Here is a 22537-nt window from a genome sequence, read left to right on the forward strand (position 1 = left end):
AAAACCACGTGCTGTTACAGAGATACCACAGTTTAGGGAGCGCTTCTCCATACGCTCCTGGCAAGGCAGCGTGTTTCTGCTCACGCACGAGCCTCCTCTGACCCGCTGACGCACTCCTGGGAGCGGGGCTGCTGGGTCAGGATGGGCACAGGCGGGAACCACACCTGCTCCCTTACCCCCCGCAGGCGGGATCTGGGTGGAGGTGGGGACGGAGCGGCTCAGGACTCAACCAAGACTCAGGCACTTTGGCTGCAATTGATCCCAAAGTAAAACAAGATGCCCACAGGAAGCTGGTAGCCGATCATCTCCGTGGTTAACCTAAAAAGGTGTGTCATGTAGCTCACTGGCACGATCTCCCGCGCACTTGATCACTGAGGCGCGACATAGCTTCTCCGGCTCCCTTGTCCTCAGCGGGGCCTGGGTCGGGTGCCAGCTGTTAGGAACAGGGCACTCACTGACCCTTCTAGAGAATCAAACGAAGGCCAGAGCCAGGGTCCACCTCCCAAGGTCTCTTAGGAGCCCTCGTGTCAGGCCTGTGCTCTGCGACTCCCAACCCCACGGAAGGAGCAGGGTTTCCGGTGGGGAACAAAGGGGTGGCTCGTTTGAAAAGCTCTAAAGTCTAAATGCCACAAACCCAGGAAGATAACCATCTGCTCGGCTGAACGTAAGGCCAATATCCTCACCTTTCATTTCTGTTCCTGGGCTAACATTTCACCCTGTTTTCTTGAGAATTAGAGCTATAAATGACATTTACTTTGCTTGTCACGGAAATGCATAGAATACATTCAGCTTACTTTCAGGGGTTAATGGAGGTTCTTGCAAACTATTGCTATTTATCATAATAAAGGGCAAAAGAGCGGTGAAAATGCATAAATGCAACAGTGAGTAAATTTCACTGCTCTGTATTTATTTGCATTATGTTCCCTTTCTCCTGCCTATATTGGATTTTTTTTTTTTTTTCTTACAGGAAAGAGTATGGATTTGGAAACACTTGCTGAGATTTCATCCCAGCCCCCGGCTTTCCCACCGCAGTCTTGGAGGGGTCTGCCTGCCCCGTCTCCAAACCTCTGTTTCCTGCTTTCAAAGTGCAGCTCCAAAGGGGACCTAATGAAACTTCAAAGTTTTTGCACAGCAAAGGAAACCATAAACAAGACGAAAAGACAACCCTCAGAATGGGAGAAAATATTTGCAAATGAAGCAACGGACAAAGGATTAATCTCCAAAATGTATAAACAGCTCACGCAGCTCAATATTAAAAAAACAAACAATCCAATCCAAAAATGGGCAGAAGACCTAAATAGACATTTCTCCAAAGAAGACATACAGATGGCCAAGAAGCACATGAAAAGCTGCTCAATATCACTAATTATTAGAGAAATGCAAATCAAAACTACAATGAGGTATCACCTCACACCAGTTAGAATGGGCATCATCAGAAAATCTACAAACGACAAATGCTGGAGAGGTTGTGGAGAAAAGGGAACCCTCTTGCACTGTTGTTGGGAATGTAAATTGATACAGCCACTATGGAGAACAGTATGGAGGTTCCTTAAGAAACTAAAAATAGAATTACCATATGATCCAGCAATCCCACTACTCGGCATATACCCAGAGAAAACCATAATTCAAAAAGACACATGCACCCCAATGTTCACTGCAGCACTATTTACAATAGCCAGGTCAGGGAAGCAACCTAAATGCCCATCGACAGACAGATGGATAAAGAAGATGTGATACATATATACAATGGAATATTACTCAGCCATAAAAAGGAACGAAATTGGGTCATTTGTAGAGATGTGGACAGATCTAGAGACCGTCATACAGAGTGAAGTAAGTCAGAAAGAGAAAAACAAATATCGTATGTTAACGCATATATGTGGAATCTAGAAAAATGGTACCGATGAACCGGTTTGCAGGGCAGAAATTGAGACACAGATGTAGGGAACAAACGTATGGACACCAAAGGGGGAAAGCGGAGGGTGGTGGTGGTGGTGGTGGTGGGATGAATTGGGCGATTGGGATTGACATGTATACACTGATGTGCATAAAATTGATGACTAATAAGAACCTGCTGTATAAAAAAATAAATAAAATAAAATTCAAAAATTCAAAAAAAAAAAAGTGCGGCTCCCAACACTCAACATCTCAAGAACCGGATGGGCTGAGGGGGCCGACCCGCTGAGAGCTCAGGGCGCAGGTGGGGTTGGCCCTCTGTTCCCCTCAGCCCCTCCCTGAAGGCCACCCTCCCGCTCAAGAGCGAGAAGACCCAGGAGGAGATCAGTCCCCCAGCCCCCGGGAGAATAGGGGCTCCCCAGGGGAAGGGAGGGGCCCAGCCCTGAGCGGGACAGTCCCGGGGGAGGGTCCTCCTGGCTCACGCACAGAGTGATCCTGCAGGCTGGTGAGGGTGGCAGCCGTCGCGGGAGGCCTCGGGGTCCTGGACTGACCTAGCTTCAGACTGCCTAAGCCGTGACTTTCTGCCCAGCACCCCGGGGGCTCTCTCCTGCGGCGCCCAGCTTGGTCCCTGTGTCACCTGGGCCCATGCCCTCCCCCGCCCACTCCCCCTCAGCTAACTTCCTAGTTTGCAGACACTCCGTGTCCGTGTCGGCGTGGTGAGCAGGTTGGGAACATGGGTCTCTGTTGTCACCGTGTCCAGAGACTTCAGGGGACTCTCGGCTATTATCCAAATCCCGTCTACACGTGCCACGGCCACGGGGTATTTGGAGGAAAAGCTTTGGAACAGATTAACTGCTATGTCCAAACCAGCCCAGCTTCCTTCTGGCTGACCACACCGAGGTCCGTGCCGCTTGGAACAACTCGGAGCCCTGAACTTCACGTCCCTGGCCAGGTGTAAACAATGGCGGGGGCCGCCCAGGGAGGGGAACCAGACCCTCGTCCTGCAGCCGAGTGGCCTCTGCAAGGAGCACGGGGACAAGGGGCAAACATGCGGCAGCCTCCGCGTGCAGCACGGTGGTCCGAGGGGGCAGGAGCGGGGGGCGCGGGGAGGCGGTGGGTGCGCTGCACCCAGGATCCTGTTCTCAGTCGCATCAGCAGCCTTTGGGAAGGGCTCTGGAGGCCTGTGCATTTCCCTCTAGGTTTGCAGGGAAGACACTCGTCAAGAACTGGGCAGCCTGAACCTCGGGAGCGGGCGGGGTCGGGGGGGACCTGCCGGCCCCAGGGCACTCACCGTCCTTGGCCACGTCCCCGATGGGCACACTGTGCTTCTGGGCCATGTACCCCAGGAAGGAGAAGACCACGAAGCCGGAGGAGAAGCTCGTCAGCGAGTTGACGGAGGTGGTGATGATCGCGTCTCTGCAGGAACGAGACGCGCTGTCTCAGCACCCGGCCTGGAGCCGCTGCAATTTCCCGTCATTATTCGTAATTTACTGCGTCTGGGGCAGGCAGCTCCGGGGGCGCTTCCCCAGTCGAGCAGGCCTGCCCCTCCTGCAGCCCCAGAGGCTGTCCAGCGCTGCCCTGCAGGAGGGAGGCTGGCACCCGGTGACGGTGACGGTGACGGTGACAGGACCTCCCACCTGGACCCCCCGCTGAGCGGCTTTGGGCTCTGGCCAGACATTGGCTAGGCCCGTCCATGTTTGCCTGGGGACCAAGGGACTCTTGGGACTCCCGACTCAGTGCTGAAGGCGAGACAGTCCCACCAGCAAAGCTGGGGTTCCAGGTGGGCAGCACAGACGACCACAAGGGTCCCTACCCCTGCTCGACAGGGGCTGCCAGGCGGGGCTTTGAGATGTCTCCCGGGGAGCCTGCTAAGATGAAGGTTCTGACGGGGCGGCTCTGGTGGGCCCCAGATGCTGTGTTTCCCATTCGCTGCTGGGGGTCCAGTGCTGCCGGGCTGTGGACCCCACTCTGACGGCTGAGAATTCAGAGAGCAGGGGAGGAGGGGGTGCGGGGCCAGCCCTCCTGGTGCCCGAGTGGAAGGACGTTTGCAGCGTGCTCAGACCCAGGTGGGCACAGGGTGGGCGCTGGCAGGCGCTGTCTGGCCCTGCCATCCAGACTCCACCTTTGTGTGGCCCTCTGGGTAGCAGTCAGTCTGGCCATTTTGCTGTGCACACCGCCTTTGCATTTTTATCCTCATGATATGAAAGAGAATAAATACAGGCTCATGAAGGTCAAAGAAAGCAGTCCTGGATGAAATTCTTTCTCTGTTTTCAGAAGGCTTTCAGGGCCAGCAAGTGGCTGCGGGTCGCTCAGGTCATCCGGGCTGGGCGGCCCCAGCTGAGATGCCGCCACAGCTCTGGGTACACAGTGCGGCCACTTCCCTGCTTGTCCTGCTGCCGGGTCCCCGGCGGCCTCTGCACAGAGTCTGGGAAGCCCCTGGGGTCCAGGATCCCTAGGTGCAGGCCGGGTGGGGACACACGCAGGCCCTTCCTCGTGGGGCACGTGGGGGAGGAGACCGACCCTGAGTGCTGGGAGGATGAGGCCGGCTGGGTGGGGCAGGGATGGAGGAGGGGGGCAGAGGAAGGGGCCTGGGTGGGGGGGGGTCCGGGAGGCCTCCTCCCAGGGAGGTGATCAGCATCTCCACCGCTTCAATGCTCCCTTAAAGCCACAGTCAACATTGTGCCTACAGCTTCCCTGTTTAATTTCCACTTTAAAAGCCATTTGGCTTAGAGCTGCAAGCACAGCTCACTTTCCCCTCCTTTCATCCAGGGACACATTATTTCCTAAAGTCAGCGATGGCCCCCCCATATCAGCTGTGTCCCCACCTGATTCTGCAGACCCTCTTGCGGGAGCCCAGGACTCACCTGTAGCAGTTGTTGGTGAATTTATTGTAACTGGAGAAGGCGATGAGCACCCCAAGCCCCACTCCCAGCGAGAAGCATATCTGGATGGCGGCGTCTATCCAGACCTGCGCGGGGCAGGGAGACAGACAGAGCGGCGGTGAGAGGTCCCTGCGGGGGCCCAGCCAGCCCAAGGACAGGGAGCGGTCCTGGGGTGGTCCCACAGACGGCCGCACCTTCGCTGCCAGGGGCTCCAAGGAACAGGGTCAAACTTAAACTCGACATCATTGTCAACAAGCAAATGTCATCTCAGGGAATGAACCTTTCCCGTGTTGCTGGCCTGAGAGAGCCTGATACACAGGGGGCTGCGTCTTGTTGCAGGCCCTGCGGTTTCCCATCACTCCAGCTGGTGAGGGTTGGTCTGGCCCGTGACCCTGGTAACAGCAGTAATTTATGAAAACGCTGTGTGACGTGCATGCCTCAATCAGACACGTGCCCACCAACACCCGCTTTCTGTCCTTCCCACGGAAGCACGTGGTGAGTGCAGGGTGAGCACGCGGCGGGACATGCAGAAAGGCCTGTGGAGCCGACCGTGGCTCTGACACTGTGTGCTTGCTGGGGGTGGCGCAGGTGACATCCACGCGCTGACACACATGACAAGTGAAGGCCTGCAGTCGATACTGGACCAAGGAGGTATTTTAAAAGTCAGACACGACCCTCTTGGGTCAGGGTGATGTGGAGACCACCTGGTGATGGTGATGTGGGCCCCCTTGGCCCTGCACAGCCTGGGGCAGGGATGAGGAGGAGAGTGGAAACCCACCCTGGGGGACTGGCCAGACCTGCTGGGCTGGCGGGTCCTGGGGGCTGTCCCCACAGCCCGTGGTGCAGGCCTGTGGGCCGGGGTCCTCAGGCAGCGACTCCAGAGCTCCCCAGCTGGGGACAGCATGTTTCCCAGCTCAAGGCCTAGAGCGGCTGGGTGGGCAGGGGGCCAAGGGGCCCCCTCGTGCTGGTCATCAGCCAGCCCGTCTGGGCAGGTAGCTGCAGCCAGGAGCCGGTGTCGCAGGGGGGCTCCTATCTCCTCTCAACCCCAGGTCCTCACAGTGGTCAGCAACCACCCCAGAGCCTTTGCACGTGCAGCTCACCCATCAGGACACGCCTCCCGGCCATCTGTCCAGGCCTTTGCTCACTGCCGCTCCTAGGACCCAGCTCCAGACCCAGGCCACGGTCCACCCTGGGACCCGCCTGGGCAGCCTCTCAGAACTGACCTGGACTTGCCCTTCCTTTACTTCCCGGCCTCCTCTCTCCTGCTGGAATGGAGCTCTCCCGGACAGCACTCTGTCTGCCCCAGCCCAGACCCCGCCTGCCCGATGGAGCAGCGCCACGAGAGCTGCAGATGAACGGCTGAGAGTCTGGACGGCCTGAAAGGGCTGGGTGTCTGCATGCCACTGAGGACAGTGACGCCGACCCCAAAGGCGGTCCCTTCGTCCCCATGGGGACCTAGAAGTGGCCCCAGGAGGCAGGGCAGCCTCCACGTCAGAGCAGCGCAGGGTCCCCGGCGCCACGGGCACAAGAAGGGACGGAGCCGACAGTTACTTCCGCCCCATCCGCTTGCTGGGCAGGCCCCTCAGTGGAACCTCCGCTCCCACCCGGCCTGGACCAGTGAGGACCTGGCCAGGCCTCTCCCTGCGGACCCTCTGGACTGAGCCACCATGGCTGAACCCCCAGGGGGTGGTCAGGGACGAGCCTGGGACGGTGCTGGGGCCCTGCGCCCCGATTTGGGCCAGCCCCCAACCACAGCCCCTCGGGGCCTGTGGGACCTGGCCCCCCACTGCCAAGCCCCAGGGGAAGGGTGCCAGGGCCGCTCGGTCTCCGAGGGAGGCTGGCCTGAGCCTGGGAGGGGGCGTACAGGCAGCACCGGGGCCCGAGCAGCCCTGGGAGGACAGCTCAGGACGGCCATCAAGCTGGTGAGGCCCAGGCCCTGCCCTGTCCTGAAGGACATGGAGCAAAGTCAGCCAGAGCCCCGCGGAGGGACCGGGAACGGCCCCACCCTCCAAGCTGGGACTGCATAGACCTGCCCTTCGGGGACCGCGGTCTCCCAGGAGCCCAGCGCTTGTGGGCCTGCTCTGTCCTGGTCTCTGCTCCTTCCCGCCCTAGCTCACGGGACTGTTAGAGGCAGGGACACGCAGGTGAGGTCCAGTCCTGTTGTGTCTCCGTCGCGCACCACCTACGCCTGTCCGTCTGTCATCCATCCGTCATCTACCGCCTGTCTAGGATCTATCATCCGTCCACCTGAAATCTATTATCTGTCTCATCCCTCTGCCATTGTACCTCACTTGTGACAACCACCGGTTCCTACTGTTCTCTGCTTTCTTCGCACCCCTGGCATCTGTTTCGCGCACTCCCATGCTGCCTGCCCTTCCTGCCTGACGCCCCACTTCTCTTTGACTTCCAGATCACGCCCACCTGGCCTTGGACGCCCAAGGCCACCTCCTCCTGCCAGCACCCCGCAGCTGCCGCGGGCCTTCCCGAGGACAGATGCCCTGCTGACCTCTCCGCTCCCCGGGCTCGGCTCCGCAGCTGTGGGGCCCCGGACCCGCCGCTGGACGGACTCTCCCTTTAGCCGTCCGTGGAGACCCGTGTGCTGCCCTCACAGCCTCGGCCCTCGGGCGGGCTGCCGAGCTGGTGCCCGGCACTGCTCGCGGCCGCCCTCGCCTGTGCGCTTACGGGGCCGAGACCGTGGCGCTTTCCTCCCGCTGCTTCTCAGCGCCCGACCTCCGCCCGGCCAGCTCCCCCCATTCCCAGGGCTCCTGGGGTCAGAGCCGCGTCTGCCTCCCCTTCTCGCCCTTCCTCCCCACTGCTGCCCCGGGGGACCTCCTCCAGCCCGATGAGCCCCACAGCCGACTCTCTCATGACCTGGCAGCGTCAGGCCCCGGCCCCACACCTCAGCCGAGACCGCCCTCCCCCTCCTGCTGCCCCCGGTAACTCAGCCTCCCTGGGGCCCCTCCCTCTGCCCCAGTCTAGTCCACCTGATTTTCCAATGACCCCCGCCTCCCGCCCATGGCCACCCTGCTTCTGGGCCTGTGTCCCTGCCATGCTGCTGCCTCTCTCTCTCTCCACCCCCCGCCGCCCCACCATTGCCGGCCCAGCCTCTTCTCTTCATGAGGTTGTCTTCTCATATTTCAACCCAGAATTACTTCTTCCTTTGCTGAAGAAACCTGCAGGCTGACTGTGGACTAAGTTTTGGCCACGATGCGGTCACGTCACACCTTTGTGCCGGGGGCGCCGGGGTGTTTGACCCTCAAGGTCTGGCTCCCCGAGGGGGGCCCTGGTTCACGCAGCCTCAGCCCAGCCCGAGGATGCCTCCGGGGCCAGAGCTTGCGGCTGCGATCCAGCTGAGCGGCAATGCCCTCGGGCACAGACCGCCGGCCCACAGGTGCTCATCCGAGGAAGCGGGAGCGTTCCTCCAGGGAGAGCGTGGCCCACAGCCAAGAGGTCGAGGGGCAGCTGACTCCCGCTCTCTCCCTGCAGAAACCTAGGCGACCTGTTCCCCTAACGGCCTTGCTCTGGTCCATTCAGCTTCTCGCTGTGCCCACATGGCCCCTTCCCACCTGGACAGGGAACTCTGCTGGCTAGGCCCAGCACACAGCGGGCCGAGTGAGAGTTGCTGCCCGGCTGCAGACGTTGGGGTCTCCTGCCTGGGATGTAGAGCCCCACGAGCCACCTGGCAGCCCACACGGACTGGGGCCGCGAGCGGAGGGCATGCTCACCGAGGCCTCGCAGAGCCGATGGAAGTCCACGCTCAGGTACGCTCTGATGCCGTCCACGGCCCCGGGGAGCGTGACGCCTCGCAGAAGCAGCGCCAAGAGGACCACGTACGGCATGGTGGCCGTGACCCACACGACCTGGGGAGAGCACAGCGTCACTGGGCCGCACCGGCCACCGGCTGGCGTGGCCGGGCACAGGGTCACCCTCATGGCTTGTGCTCAGAGAGGGGGCCCTCGGATTGGGAAGCCCGGCCTCCCAAACAGTCACAGGACACCAGCTCAACAAACGCCTCCTGGAGCGAGACTGTCCAGTGCCTTCTATCCTGTACATTGTCTTTCCCAGGGATTAAAATAGGACGAACAATTTGGCAAGGAAGGAGCACTCCTTCTCTGCATTTGGGCCGTGGCAGTAGGCAGCAGTGGCTGAATTTCTGATGAGGGAGATGTGAGTGATTTGCACTGATTGTGCAAATGGGCACCTGGATCACTTGTGAAAGATGGACTCTGGGCCGTGGGGGAAGTGGAGGAGAGCACCTGTGGCCATCGGAAGACTCTCAGGTGCTGGAAGGTCCCTGCAAGCGTTAGCCCAAGTGACGGGGACATTCTGGTCATCGTTGCTTTGGGCGCCCAGATAATGACCAAAATATTTTCATCAGCAAAAATATGTTGTTGTGCTTGTCTTCATGCTGAAAGCACTCTCCTGACATCATTCTTCAACCACAGCCACCTGTCCCAAACCACCACGGCCCACCTGCCCACTCCCCAACCCACCACGGCCACCAGCCCACACCCCAACCCACCATGGCCACCAGCCCACTTCCCAATCCACCACAGCCACCAGCCCACTCCCCCCCCCCACCTTTCCACTTCCCAACCCACCACGGCCACCAGCCCACTCCTCACCCCACCACAGCCCACCTGTCTACTCCCCACCCCACCATGGCCCACCAGCCCACTCCCCAACCCACCAGGGCCCACCTGTCTACTCCCCACCCTACCATGGCCCACTATCCCACTCCCCAACCCACCACGGCCCACCAGCCCACTCCCCACCCCACCATGGCCACCTGTCCACTCCCCAGCTGGCGAGCCTCACTGCCTCACCTTCCCGGAAGTCTTCACTCCCTTCCACAGGCTAAAGTAGAGCAGGGCAATGACCAGCACCAGGCAGGCCGTGAGCTGCCAGCGGGGGGCACCCAGGTCGCCGATGCCCTGGCTCTCGTGGAGGTGCAGCACGCCGCGCCTGGAGAGGAAGGAGATGGGGGTCCTGGAGGGCTGCCTCCCTTCCCAGAACTGGACCAGGGGGTTGCGCTTGTGCAGAGACCTGCCCTCCCCCACTCGGCATGGCAGCAGGGACCTGGCCTGATGGGCCTGGAGACCCCCACCCCTCGCCCCCCACCCCAGAAAGGCCAGGACTCCAGCCTAGGTGGAGATGCAGGGCCCACCCTCCAGGTGAGCAGAGCAGGTGGGCCACCGCACGCTGGGAGCCCACAGAAGCCCAGCCCTGGCCCAGGGCCACACTGTCAGGAGAAGGTAGACTGTGATAACTTAAAGACGTAGATTGCAAACCCTGTAATAGCCACTAAAAATTAAGACAAAGAGCTAGATGGACTTCCCTGGTGGTCCAGTGGTTAAGACTCCACGCTTCCAATGCAGGGGCCACGGGTTTGATCCCTGGTCGGGGAGCTAAGATCCCACATGCCGTGTGGTGTGGGCAAGAAAACAAAACAAAACAAGAAAAAAAGAGCTAGAGCTTATTAGCAAATGGAGTAGATAAAGTGGAAGCCAAAATAATTAATTAATTCCAAAGAAAATAAACAGAGGAAACAAGAAACAACCAGAGGGACAAGCAAGATGAAAGACTAAACCCCAACCATACTGATAATTATTGATTGGAAACACTCTAATTAAAAGACAGAGATTGTCATAGTGAATAAAAAAGTAAGAACCAACTCTGTGCTGTCTACATGAAACCCACTTCAAATATGATACATATAGGTTTAAAACATAAGGATGGAGAAGATATCCCATGTAAACACTATTCATAGGAAAGCTGGAGTGATCATATTAATATCAGACAAAGCTGACATCAGAACGAGGAATAGGGACTTCCCTGGTGGCGCGGTGGTTAAGAATCCGCCTGCCAATGCATGGGACATGGGTTTGAGCCCTGCTCTGGGAAGATCCCACATGCTGTGGAGCAACTAAGCCCGTGTGCCACAACTACTGAGCCCGCGTGCCACAATTACTGAAGCCCGTGTGCCTAGAGCCTGTGCTCCGCAACAAGAGAAGCCACCACAATGAGAAGCCCACACGTCGCAACAAAGAGTAGCCCCCACTCACCGCAACTAGAGAAAGCCCGCGCGCAGCAACAAAGACCCGACATAGCCAAAAAAAAGAAAAAGAAAAAAAGAATGAAGAATAGTACCAAGAGGGACATTTCATAATGGAAAAGGGCTCAATTAAAAGATTTGATAGTCATAAACATGTGTGCACTTTAGAACAGAGCTTTAAAATACATGAATGAAGCAAAAACTGATAGAACTGTGAAGAGAAATAGGCAAATCCACAATTATAATTGAGATTTCAACACCCCTTTCACAGTAACTGATAGAACAAATAGACAGTAAGGATGTAGAAAACTTAAACAGCACTAGGAGCTAACAGGACCTAGCCAACACGTCTACCCAATGACGGCAGGATACACGTTCTTTTTAAGTGCATGTGGAATACTTACCAGGATAAACTATATATTGGGCAATATGACAAATCTCAGTATCTTTAGGAATAATGAGGTTTTAAAATATATTATCTCACCAAATTTGAATTAAATTAGAAATCAATAACAGAAATATATCTAGAAAACCTCCAAATATTTTAAAATCAAACAACAAACTTCTAAAAATCTCCTGTGAATCAAAGGAGAAATCACAAGGCAGATCAGGGAATACTTTAATACACAACATATTAAACGTGCAGGAGGCAGCTAAAGAAGTCTTTTAGAGGCAAGTTTGTAGGTTTAAATATATAGCTTTCTAATTTATATTAGAAAGTAGGTGAAGGTGGTTTTAATAAGTGTTTACGGAGTTGAGGGAAATTTAAAACTAGTTGGAGTTACAGGGGCCAATTTTGGGGTTTCCAAAGCCCACATGCACTTTGTAGCACTTACAGCTTTACTACTTCAATGACTATAGTTATCCTGGCCTTTATGGAATTTCATGGTGGGATGTGAGCTCCCTAATTACATGTGCCTTCAAGAACATGTAATGCTTTCCACAAAGATCCGCTTTATAAAGTGGGTTTACATTCCAGAAAACCTTTGCAGACCTGACAGTCAGTGGGGCCTGTCTTAGGGAAACCCAGTCACCACCGTTAGTGAAATCACCTGGTGTGTCATCAGTGCAGTTTAATAACTCATCGTGTCGTTAATGATCTATGACTTCGTCGTAAACCTTCAAAGGCCCCGCCTTTGTCCCAGGGTCACCTCCAACTGCGGTTGGACATCTGCTCTCGCTAACAGCCCTTTATGCGGAGGGTTCAGGCAGCTTTCCAGCTCAATCTTTCTCTTCCAGACTTGGAATTTCCAAACACACTTCACTAGTCAGCTCTTTTTTTTTTTTTTTTAATTCATCTATCACATATGTTTCCTTCTAGCATTCTTAATAATAAATCATTGACTCATCAGTTTTTTCCCTCTATTTTTCTCATCTGAAAAATCACTTAGATAAATCAACTCTTTCCACACCTCCCAAACAAAAGGTAAGTATCCCCAAATGGTCTCACCTGACACATTTGATACCTCTTAAAGCTTTCTAAATGTTCTAAATTACACCAAAATCCATCTTAAAATTGTAAAAGACACACTAGCTTGAAAACTTAGCCATCGTTTTGTTGGTGAAATGATAACTTAAACCCAGCTCTAGCGAGAGCTGTCTCCACACGTCTGTCAGTGGTGGGACGGGTGGGACGCTCCCAGGCGCTCGCCCACAGCCATGTCTGTGTCTCCCCTTTCTGCTTTCTGGTGCAGGGGTCCCCACCCCTCCCTCTCTCTTTCCTGGTCCCCCGTCTCCCATCGCACGCTAAACCTGAGAGCTGGGCCACTGGTGAGAGTACTTGCAGCCCGGGCTTTGACCTGTCCATGAGATGCTCTTAAGTTTGGGAAATGCAGTAATGAACCGGCCGGCAGCAAGCTCCTAAGAATGCACAAGCAACTTTGATGAATGCTCTGCTCTTTTTTACTTGGACGAATCTATCATTTCTTGCTTGCTTGTCACTCTGAGTCCTGCCCACACACTCAGGTGACAGGGTCTGGGTTTCCATTTCTCGCGGGTACGTCCGTATCGGTGTCTATCAGGCAGATCTAATGGGACCCATCCCAGGTGGACTCTCGTCTCCAGCCCGTCCTCTGAAACCCGCTCGCCCCCTCCTGAGAGCTCCTGGAGACCCAGGCCCTCACCCCCCAGCTTTGGACTCTCCCTCCTCTGGGCAGGCGGGTTCTCAGTGTCCCCTCTCTTCCCCCCTTCACAGAACCTCCCTCCCTGCCCTCCCCAGACTCCTTCACTCTCTAATCCCAAACCGCCAAAAAGAGTATCTTCCAAAAAATTAAACAAGTCCCATCACACACAACCCTCGTCCCCGCCTAACCATGCTCTTCCTAATAATGCCTGAGAAAGGCACCCCATCCCTCCGGCGGTCCCCCCAGGCCCCTCAAACCCCGCCTCACTCCATTCCTGCCCATTGCTGCCACTTTCTGAAGCAGCCAATCCTGGAGATACGTTCCCCACGTGTGGCGGGGATTCTAGAGCAAAGGACTTAGACCCTGAGTATCTGAAACACGCAACTTCAGACGTTGAATGTCCGCAGGTTCCATGAACATCCCTTGCCCTCTGGCGGTGTCACTCCTACACCCACACGACAGATTCTCCCAGGGCCCGAAGGCTCAGTTTCTCTCCTGCACACCGGGTGTCTCACCCAGCTCCACAGGCCCCAGGAGTGGGACAGTGCCTTCCCTCAGGGAAGACCTCGGGCAACTGTCTGATGATCCCGCCTCCGGCTGGAGGCCGGACGCGAGCGGAGGGAGAAGGGGAAGGTGACTGAGAAAGGGGAGCCCGGCCCCCTCTGGAGGCGGTGCTGCAGCCCCCGGAGCCCAGCCCCACACGCCTCCTCCCTGCGGCATCTGCAGGGTCACAGGCCATCCCCCCCAACAGACCCCAAAGGGCCGCAGGGAGCAGGCGGGGCAGGCCACCCAGGTTCCCTTCCCTGCGAGGTCTCCCTGCAGGAGCTGTGCTGAGCTGCTAGAGGTGGGGCCAGAAATAAGCCCACAAGAGCCCAGAGGAACGGGACGCGGCACAGGCCAGGGAGGGGTCCTCCCCACATCCTCGGGAGGCAGCAGGGGCGGGTGGCTGGCCCGGCTTCCCCCTCCCCACCCCCGGGGGTGTCACCAGATCCCGAGGCCCCCACTTACTCAAAGTACTCGGCGGCAGGGGTGGTCCTGAAGGTGTCATTGGGGTCAGGGCTGGAGGCGGGGGCGCGGGCGTCGGAGCAGCGGGGGCTGTTCCAGGTGTGGTTGCAGTGGGTCCAGGGCAGCTCCGTAGTGAAGGAGGAGAAGAGGTAGTGCAGCGCCCAGGCGATGATGACGTTGTAGAAGAAGCCGATGTAGAGTGAGATGAGGATGACCGTGTAGCCCACGCCTGGTGGGGAGAGAACGGCCCCATCAGCAGCTCACCCTTGCCCCTCCCCTCACGGGTCGCAGCTCCACCTGGGCTGTCCTGAAACCAGGCAGCGCCTTTAGACACGCCAGAGGACGAGGGAAAGGGTGGGTCCCAGACTTGGCATCATGGTCAGAGAAGGGGCTGCGCACTTCCAAAACCATCCATGGCCCTTGACGTCTACCCAGACATGTAGGGCTATCGAGGGACGCCCTGGTACAGCCAGGTCACCCGCAGACATACACGGTAACTAAGGGCCATCCATGGCTGTCCACCGTCACTCACAGCCAGTCAGGGTCATCCAGGCGCACTTAAGGTCATCTAGGGCCACTCTGGGTCACCCAGGGCAACTCAACCCAGGGCTATCCAGGGCCACCGGCCAAACAAAACCATCAGAATAATCCGCAGGCACGCAGGACCACCCAGGGCCATCTAGGAACAACACCAAGTCGACAAAGGCCACCCCAAACCACTCAGGGTCACCTAAGGCCATCCAGGGCCACCCATGCCAGTAGGGCCATGAAGGCCATCCAGGGTCACCCAGGGATGCCCAGTGCCTCCCAGAGCCATGCAGGGCCACCAATAGTCACTAAAGGATAACTAGAGCCTTTCACGCTCTTCCACAGCCACCCAGGCTCATCCAGGACCATCCAGGGCCTCCAAGACAAGCCATGCCTCCCTGGGCTACCTAAGGCCATCCAGGGCCACCCACAGCTAACCGTGCCCCTCTAGGCCACTCAGGGCAAACACAGTCAGCTGGGTCTACCCAACATCACCCAGGACCATGCACGACCATCCAGGGTCTCCAAGGGTCACCTATGACCACACAGGGCCCCCCAGGGCTCGTCAGAGTGCCCTCTCCAGGATCACAAGCCCTGGAATTTGTGACAGGCCCTGAAGGGCTCCTGGCTCCTGGAGCAGAACAGAGCGGTGAGCAGTCTTTGGAGACGCATCTTCCTGGCTGTGGTGGACGGGTGGTCTGGCCGGGAGACCTCCTCCCTGTTCAGTGCCGGACAAGCAGTGCCGGGTCCCATTACTGCGGGTCACCGTGTCAGGCTCCACGCAGAGCTCTCTTGTTTCAGCCTTCTTTCCCGGCTTTGTTGCTACGACTAGTTTGGGCTATAACCATAACTTCACTGTCTTAGAACCTGGTGGGCGCCCTGCCCCGTCTTGCCTGCCTGTGGCCGAGGAGGAGCTCGTCTTCAAGCCGACTTTTTCGGGGAGTGGCTTGGCTCGTTTTTTATGGGTCTAGCCCTTAGGAGAAGCTATTTTCCTGCTCAGGACACTTCACTAAAATTCTCTTCCTACCCTGAAAGCAAAAAGAGAGAGACTACAATTTAGTTATGTGTAGATATTAAACAGATCCAGTATCAGGAGTGATCTATTTAAAAGCAAACAGTCCCTGGTACGTGGTCCCTCTTGGAAAACGTGCTCAGTAGCAGCGATGGCAAAACCCAAACTGCTCCTTCAGAAGGCCTTCTCCCACGTGGACTCGTCCATGTGAAAGGAGTCTTGACTGCATTTCTGCTCCCTGAGCTCCTTCGGAGAGGCTGGCTCCCGTGAACTCGCCCCGGCAGCCACGTCGGCGGAAGCCACGCTGCTTCCACTGCGTCACGGAAGGTGTTCCTTGGTGGTGAGCTGGCCGTGGGTGCCTGCCCGGAAATCTTTGGAGGGTGACAACGCCACACACCAACTCCTCCACTTGAAGTTTGGGGAACTCCACGGAGCCTTTGATCAAACACTAAAGCAGATCCAATCCGGTGTCAGAGAGAGAGCTGCCTTCACCTCTGGTTCTTCTGAACCCACTGCCGTGTGGATAGCCCTCTGCTGGGCAGGCCAGGTTTCTCGTTGTCACAGCAGAGGGACAAGGGTGCCCCGAGCTGATGGAGCTCCCAGGGCACACGGGCTTTGCCCCATCAGCCGCAGCACACCAGCCCCGGAGGGTCCCCCATGCAAGGGCGCTGCCGTCCAGCTGCCCCAAAGGCCTGCGCGAAGGAACGATTTCCTAGGAATGTGGCTGTGAGCGCCAGCCATTCTTTCGGTGCCTCTGAGTTCTGTCCTCCAGGACCACAGAGCCCCAGGAAGCCCTGGTTCTGGGCCGCCCAAGGGCAGCCCCTCACCGACCCTGCCTTCAAGTTCTTCCTTTGTGTCACTTAAGACCCAGCCACACGAAATCCGCTGCCCTGTTTGCTCTGAGAATGCTCTTGTTCAGTGAATGATCAGGGTTCATACGTCATCATATACTCTAAATAAAGCTCCACCTGATACGTTTCTTCTATTATTCTGTGCCACGGGAAACGTCCCTCCCAAGGAGGTGGCAGGCTCGGTCCCCTCTAATACTTGCAGTGAAAATATGAATGAGAACTTGATGAGTTCCTCTTTTGTCCAACTACCAGGAAGCTCAAGACCAAGTGTGAATTTCAGTCACAGCTCTTAAGGTCAATTTTCTTAAATTTCAGTTTGTTCAGTATTTTTAATATTAACTCTGCATGCATTTTGTTTTATTTTAAGCCACTTACAATTCTTTTATAGAAAGAGGAAGAGTTTGGTAAACCACACTAAAATATTATTGACCACAAAATATAATAAATTATTTTATAGTCGATGAAATAGGTGTTTTCCATGCCATACACACAGTGGGCGTTATCTTAGGCAATTAACCAGACGACCTGAAACGGAGCAACCTCGGGCCTCAAGAGGGACAACAGCCCCCTTCTCCACCACTAAAGCCAGGTCACTCCAGAGCGTTCCCCAGAGCTGGCTTCAGCAGGAAGAGGGTGTCGGGGACAAATAGTAACTCCAGGACGCCAGCTGGAGGACACGCCCTGATGGGAGCAGACTCCCATTCCTTGCAAGACCCATTGGCAGGTCTTTGAAGAAAACAGGAGAGAATTCCTCCGCTGTCGGTCTGAGTGCCTTTCGTATCTACTTGGGGTGTGTGTGTGTGTGTGTGTGTGTATGAGAGAGAGGGGGCAGGGGAGGGGAGGGACAGGGAGGGAATGAGAGTGAGAGGGAGGGGGAGAGGGGAGACAGAGACAGAGGAAGGAGAAGGAGGGAGGGCGGGAGAGCTTGGAGAGACCCCCTCCCAGGCCCTGTGGTCGCACTGGTTGCCCTCGGCATCACCGGCAGCCGCTGGAGGGACAGTGCCGGGGACCGAGGACGTGGCACGGCCCTCTGAGGGCCCTCGCCCTGACCGTGGGCGCCACTGCCTGGCCTTTTCGGGTTGATCTCAGTGCAGTCAGGCCCATGGAAGGACTCCCAGGTCCAGGGAAGGGAAGGACGGGGGAGAGGGCTCCCCAGAGAGCCGGGCTCCCTTCCGCAGGGCCTGGATGCACCAATCGCCCATTGGAGGACCTGCGGCCCCACGATGACCGTTTGGGGCATCTTAACTGACGTCTTCACCTACCATGTGTTCCCCCTATTTAATGACACGTGAAAGTACGTGCAATTTTATGAGTTAAACTTTTTTTAAAGACAAGGAAGGAAAGGAAGGCACGTGTGTCAGGGTATCCAGAACAGCACGGGTTGCCTCCCCTAACTCAAGGAGCGATGCCGACCTCCTGTCCAGGGGGCATCCTAGGGAGAAACTTGACCTGAAGGAGCAGGGATCACCTGCTAGCGATTGTAGCTTTGTTAGTATCAAACTATGCAAGGCGTCTCTTCTTCACACATAGAAGTTCTTGCGTTGATTCACTGATCTGCAACAAACAGCCCTGTGTTGATAACACAAAGCTTCCAAGGCTCGACGGCTGACTTTCTGTGATGTGCGATTTCCCAAAATCCCCAGTTACCAGATGGGGTGACCAGGCTCCGGCTGAGCTTCCGCCCGCGGGCGCCGCAGGGTGCTCCTCCATGTGGCCTCACTGGCCCCGCACAGCCCTCCAGGAGGATGAGTTTCCAGACCTGGGAGGCAGGAGCGTGGATGGGCCGTGACGTGGGGTACAGCTCGGGGCCAGCTGGCGTCTGCCCGGGTCTCCAGGCTCTGAGGCCAGGCCGTGCTGACTGTTCCGCAGCTGCACGCGTAACTTCCCCGTGGAGGGGCTGACACTCTCACTGTTCAAGTCCGATTTTCTGCAGTAGCCAAATTCTTCAGGCTTAACTAGTCCTTCGAGACCCTTGGAGACCACTTACGGACGTTCTACAAACTGCAGTATAGAAATTCACTTTGGCAGTTCTGTTGGAGAAAATTCTTCTTGTGGCAGGACACACAGCTGGAAATTTGCTTCTGTCTGCGGGCCCGCAGCCCTGGGGTCAGCGTCCTTTTTCTCGGGAAAGAGGCCGATTTACTCTGATTCAGCTCTGGACTCCCTGGTGGGAGGTGTGGGCTGGGGTCATGTCACGTCACAAACTGACAACTTGCTCCAGAAGTAAACGTGTTGCACAGCCGGCGTCCTTCCCTGGCGTCCCCAGGACGGTCACTTGAGGGCGGGCCCGCCTCACGTCTGACCCGGCACCTTCGCGCTGTGTAACTACCGACTGCTGCGCAGCCCATCGCGGGAGATGCTGGCTGCCCGGCAGGCCCGGAGCTCAGGATCAACTCACGCGTCCTGAAGTGTCAGGGGGGACTTGCTGCCCCTGATGGCACTGGCCCTGCCCGCAAAGACACCGGCCGTGCCCTCGACCTGCCCGGCTCTGAAGAGGCGCCCGCAGTCTCAGCTTCCTGCGCTTCCGCCCTCGGGAACCCCAAGCGCACCAGAGGCTGTTCCAGTGACTTATTTAAGCGTTGACTTCTGTGAGCAAATCCTGCTAAGGGGACGCCCAGCACGGGAACCTGAACCCAGAGCTGCCGCCTCGCCCTGCAGAGGCGTGTGGGGTGAGCTGGGCCAGGGGTTCCCTGCAGCTCCATTGCTGAGTGAGCTGTGCATCATCTAGCCTAGGAGAAAGCTGCTCATGCCTTCGGGTTCACCCAGCAGGCCGTCAGAAAGGAAGAACTCCACCACAGATGGTAGATAGATCGTGTTATGGGTTGGATCATGGCCTCCAAAATTCATTTGTTGAAGTTTTCCCCCCAGTATTTCAGAATGTGGCCTTATTTGGAGGCAGGGTCTTTGCAGAGGTGATCAAGTCAGGGTGGGCCCTAGTTCAGTGTGACTGATGTCCTTGTAAAAAGGGAAGTTTGTATGGAGAGACACACATGCAGGGAGGATGTGAAGACCCAGGGAGAAGACAGCCACCCACAACCCAAGGAGCGAGGTCTGGAGCAGGCCCCCTCCCAGCCCTCAGAAGGAATCAACCTCACCAGCACCTTGAGTTTGGACTTCAGAACTTTGAGACAACAAACATCTATTATTTAAGCCACTCAGTTTGTGGCACTTTGTAAGGCAGCCCTAGCAAACTAATACAGATGGATAGATAGATGAATGACAGACAGATTATAGATGACAGATGACAGATCTAGAGATAGGAGTATTTTTTATCTTTGCTACTATTTTAGCACTTTGACAAAACAACACTACTCATCAATTGCAGGCTGCCCTCACCTGGGAACAAGGAGACACACTCTCAAATCCTTAGTCATTACAGACCTTTAAAGTAGGACCAAAATTAAAAGGATGTGTCCACATGCCTAGACACCTAGCAAAGCAGGACTGAATGCACACAGCTGGGGTTGACTTGCTTCAAAATTGCTCCAGCCTTGCCCTGGTCCACACCACGCCAGGTGCAAGGGGGCGTCCCCGCCGTTACCTTTCAGGATAGGGCAGATCTTCCAGACGCCGGCAGCCCCCTCCCTGTTGAACTGCCCAAGGGCCAGCTCCATGTAGAAAAGCGGCATCCCGGCAATGACCATGAAAAACAGGTAGGGGACCAGGAAGGCACCTGGGGGATACAACAGCATGTTCAGCCTGGGGCCGAGGATGGGCTGGCCTGTTGTCATTGGAGCGAGGGCTCAGCCGTCCCAGCCGACCATGTGTGTCTTGGGCACGACCACTGTCATCCGTCTCCTGTCCCTGTTTCTCCCTGAAGCTCCCTGCAGGCAGGGGTGGTGAGCTTCCTGCCTCCATGCCTGGCCCCCGCTGTCATCCGTGCCCCAACGCATCCCTGCAAGACTCCCGGTCAGCTCCCTCCCCAAGTTACGGGTCAGCCCTGAGAGCAGAGCACATGACGCACCGCTCACGTCGTGGCTCTGCTCCTGGGTGCTGTCCCTTCCCCACCTGCGCGGCAGAGCCTGCCCTGTGTCCCCCCCCCCCCCTCCTCTGTGGAGACGTCTGCGCTCTTGAGCTGTGAATCCTCGGGATGTGACCCTGCCTGGCCCCTGGCATTTGGAGCCTGCCTCCATCGGGGCTGCAGCCTCGCTCAGGGCACGAAGTTCAGGCCCCCGCGGGCTCAGCCTCCTTAAGCCCTCTCTCTCCGCCTCAGATAAGGGGGCTTTGTCTCGGCTCTCTTCCAGGGAGGGGCGGGGGAGACAGGGAGACCCCAGAGTGATGCCTGTCTTGGGGCAACTTCTGTACCTGCTTAGGCCTCAAGCGGGGTGCCGAAATGCCGACCCACTCACAGGCACCCTGGCAGGCCCTCCCCAGGGAAGTCTCCCGAAGCCCCAAGTGTGTGGCATGGAGTGACCCCCGACAGGGGGTGGCAGTGTCGGGGGACTCACAGGAAACAGGTGCCAACCTAACTGCTTCTCAGCTTGAATTTTTGTGGTGACCCTGGCCCATTTCTTGGTTTTCTGCCTCAAGTCCACACATGGAAGTTCTGGGACTGGCTGTGCAGGGGGAGGGAGACGGGCACACTCCCAGGGCATCTTTGGTGCCGGCAACTGCAAGGGCCTCTGCATGCTTTGTAAACACTGGTTAAATCAGCCAAAGATCCCATTCTCTGGGCCTTGGAGAGTTTTCATTTCCAAAGTGAAAGTCACCTTTGGAAGCAGAAAGCAGAGCCATGGTGCCTCTGACCGCTCCCTCGGGGATCCCGCTTTCCTGGCCTCAGCGTCCTCGGCTGGAAAGGACAGTCAGGGAAGGAGACCACTCTGAGCTCTACGTCTACAGTTCCAGGACCCTCATCTGGGGAAACTGCGCCCCACTCACGCCGCATTCCTCCAGGTGCCCGCCTTGTGGCCCTGGCCGGCGGGAGGGCGCAGGTGGTGGGGGGGAACGCACTCACCCCCGCCGTTTTTGTAGCACAGGTAAGGGAACCGCCAGACGTTGGCCAGGTCCACAGCGAAGCCAATCACTGATAGGAGGAAGTCGGCCTTCTTGCTCCAGGTCTCCCGCTCCTGGGCCTCCGCGGGGCTCCGCGGGGCGCTGAGGAGGGTGGAGTTCGTGAGCTGCACCCCATTTTGCTCCTTGACCAGGACGAGTTCCACCGCCTTCGGGCCCGTGGCATTGGCCTCCTTCGTTGCGGCCACCACGGAAGACATCAGTGCCACAGAGCACCTGCTCTTACTCATGGCCTCCGGGACTCAGTGCTTCCTCCCTCTCGGTCTACAGCCAGCAGGGAAGAGAAACACACAGGAATGCACTGAGGTAGCAGCCAGATCACGATGCCCCGGTGGCGTGAGCACAGAGCGGAGGCGTTTCCAGCCATTTCTTCGGGGCAGAACAAATGCACTCCAAGCACCCAAGAGGACACAGCCAGGGTTGGGGACAGTAGGAGATAAGCTACCCTCCTCGTGGGGCTGGGAGACAGGCCGTGGAGACCTCAGGACAGACTCTGCTCCACGCCCCCTTCCCCCGCACCCCTCTCCATTCCCGTCAAAGTGCAACGCTGTGTCCTCTCTAATTTAGTAATAATGCAAGATGCTACCTCCGCACTCCCCACATCGCCAGGGAGTAATTTGACAACCTTCAAATCGTTTTCAATAGTAAGTCTTCACAACAGTGCACATACATTCTTTATACTCAGAGACCAAAGTCAAAAGCAAAATTCTAAAACCAGAGTCAGCCACGGGAATTCAAAGTTTCAAAGTAACGATTACAAGAGTTTCCTTCAAGGAATGGCTGCACAACCACCTGTGGCCACACCTGGAAGGGCTGGGCAGGGACAAGAGCTTCCGGTCAGGATTTACCTGGGGGTTTACAGGACTAGCTCCTGCACGCAGCAGCTTTACCAGGGAAATCATCTCCAGGTTACCTTCATGAAACTCTGGGTAATATAATCAAGGGGAACAGAAGAAATTACACACAGTGTGTAACACAGAAATTACACGGCCGAGAGCAAGGTGGGCCCTCGAGGCCCAGGGCAGCTTCAAATATGACTTCTTCTGGCATTTGGATGTTTCAACTGCAGACGCTTGCATGTGTACACGTACAGACACACACACACACACACACACACACATACACACACACACACACACACACACACACTCTGAAGCAGAAGGTAGCAGGATGGC

At 56.8% G+C, this 22537-nt stretch overlaps 1 protein-coding gene across 1 annotated transcript in view; it reads right to left on the bottom strand.

The window, feature by feature from the left end:
- The window catches only part of SLC6A3 (solute carrier family 6 member 3), a 34192-nt gene extending 12600 nt beyond the window's left edge, over window positions 1–21592 (bottom strand). Inside the window, exons 1-7 of the mRNA XM_007191657.3 lie at window positions 21307–21592; window positions 19894–20025; window positions 13965–14190; window positions 9605–9743; window positions 8504–8638; window positions 4761–4864; window positions 3188–3312 (exon numbers count right to left, since the gene is read on the bottom strand). Of these exons, the coding sequence (XP_007191719.2) occupies window positions 3188–3312; window positions 4761–4864; window positions 8504–8638; window positions 9605–9743; window positions 13965–14190; window positions 19894–20025; window positions 21307–21592 (1147 nt within the window). The remainder of the gene's footprint in view (window positions 1–3187; window positions 3313–4760; window positions 4865–8503; window positions 8639–9604; window positions 9744–13964; window positions 14191–19893; window positions 20026–21306) is intronic.
- Between the last annotated feature and the right edge of the window lie 945 nt (window positions 21593–22537).

This window comes from Balaenoptera acutorostrata, chromosome 2, assembly GCF_949987535.1.
Source record: "Balaenoptera acutorostrata chromosome 2, mBalAcu1.1, whole genome shotgun sequence".
NCBI classification, from domain to species: Eukaryota; Metazoa; Chordata; class Mammalia; order Artiodactyla; family Balaenopteridae; genus Balaenoptera; species Balaenoptera acutorostrata.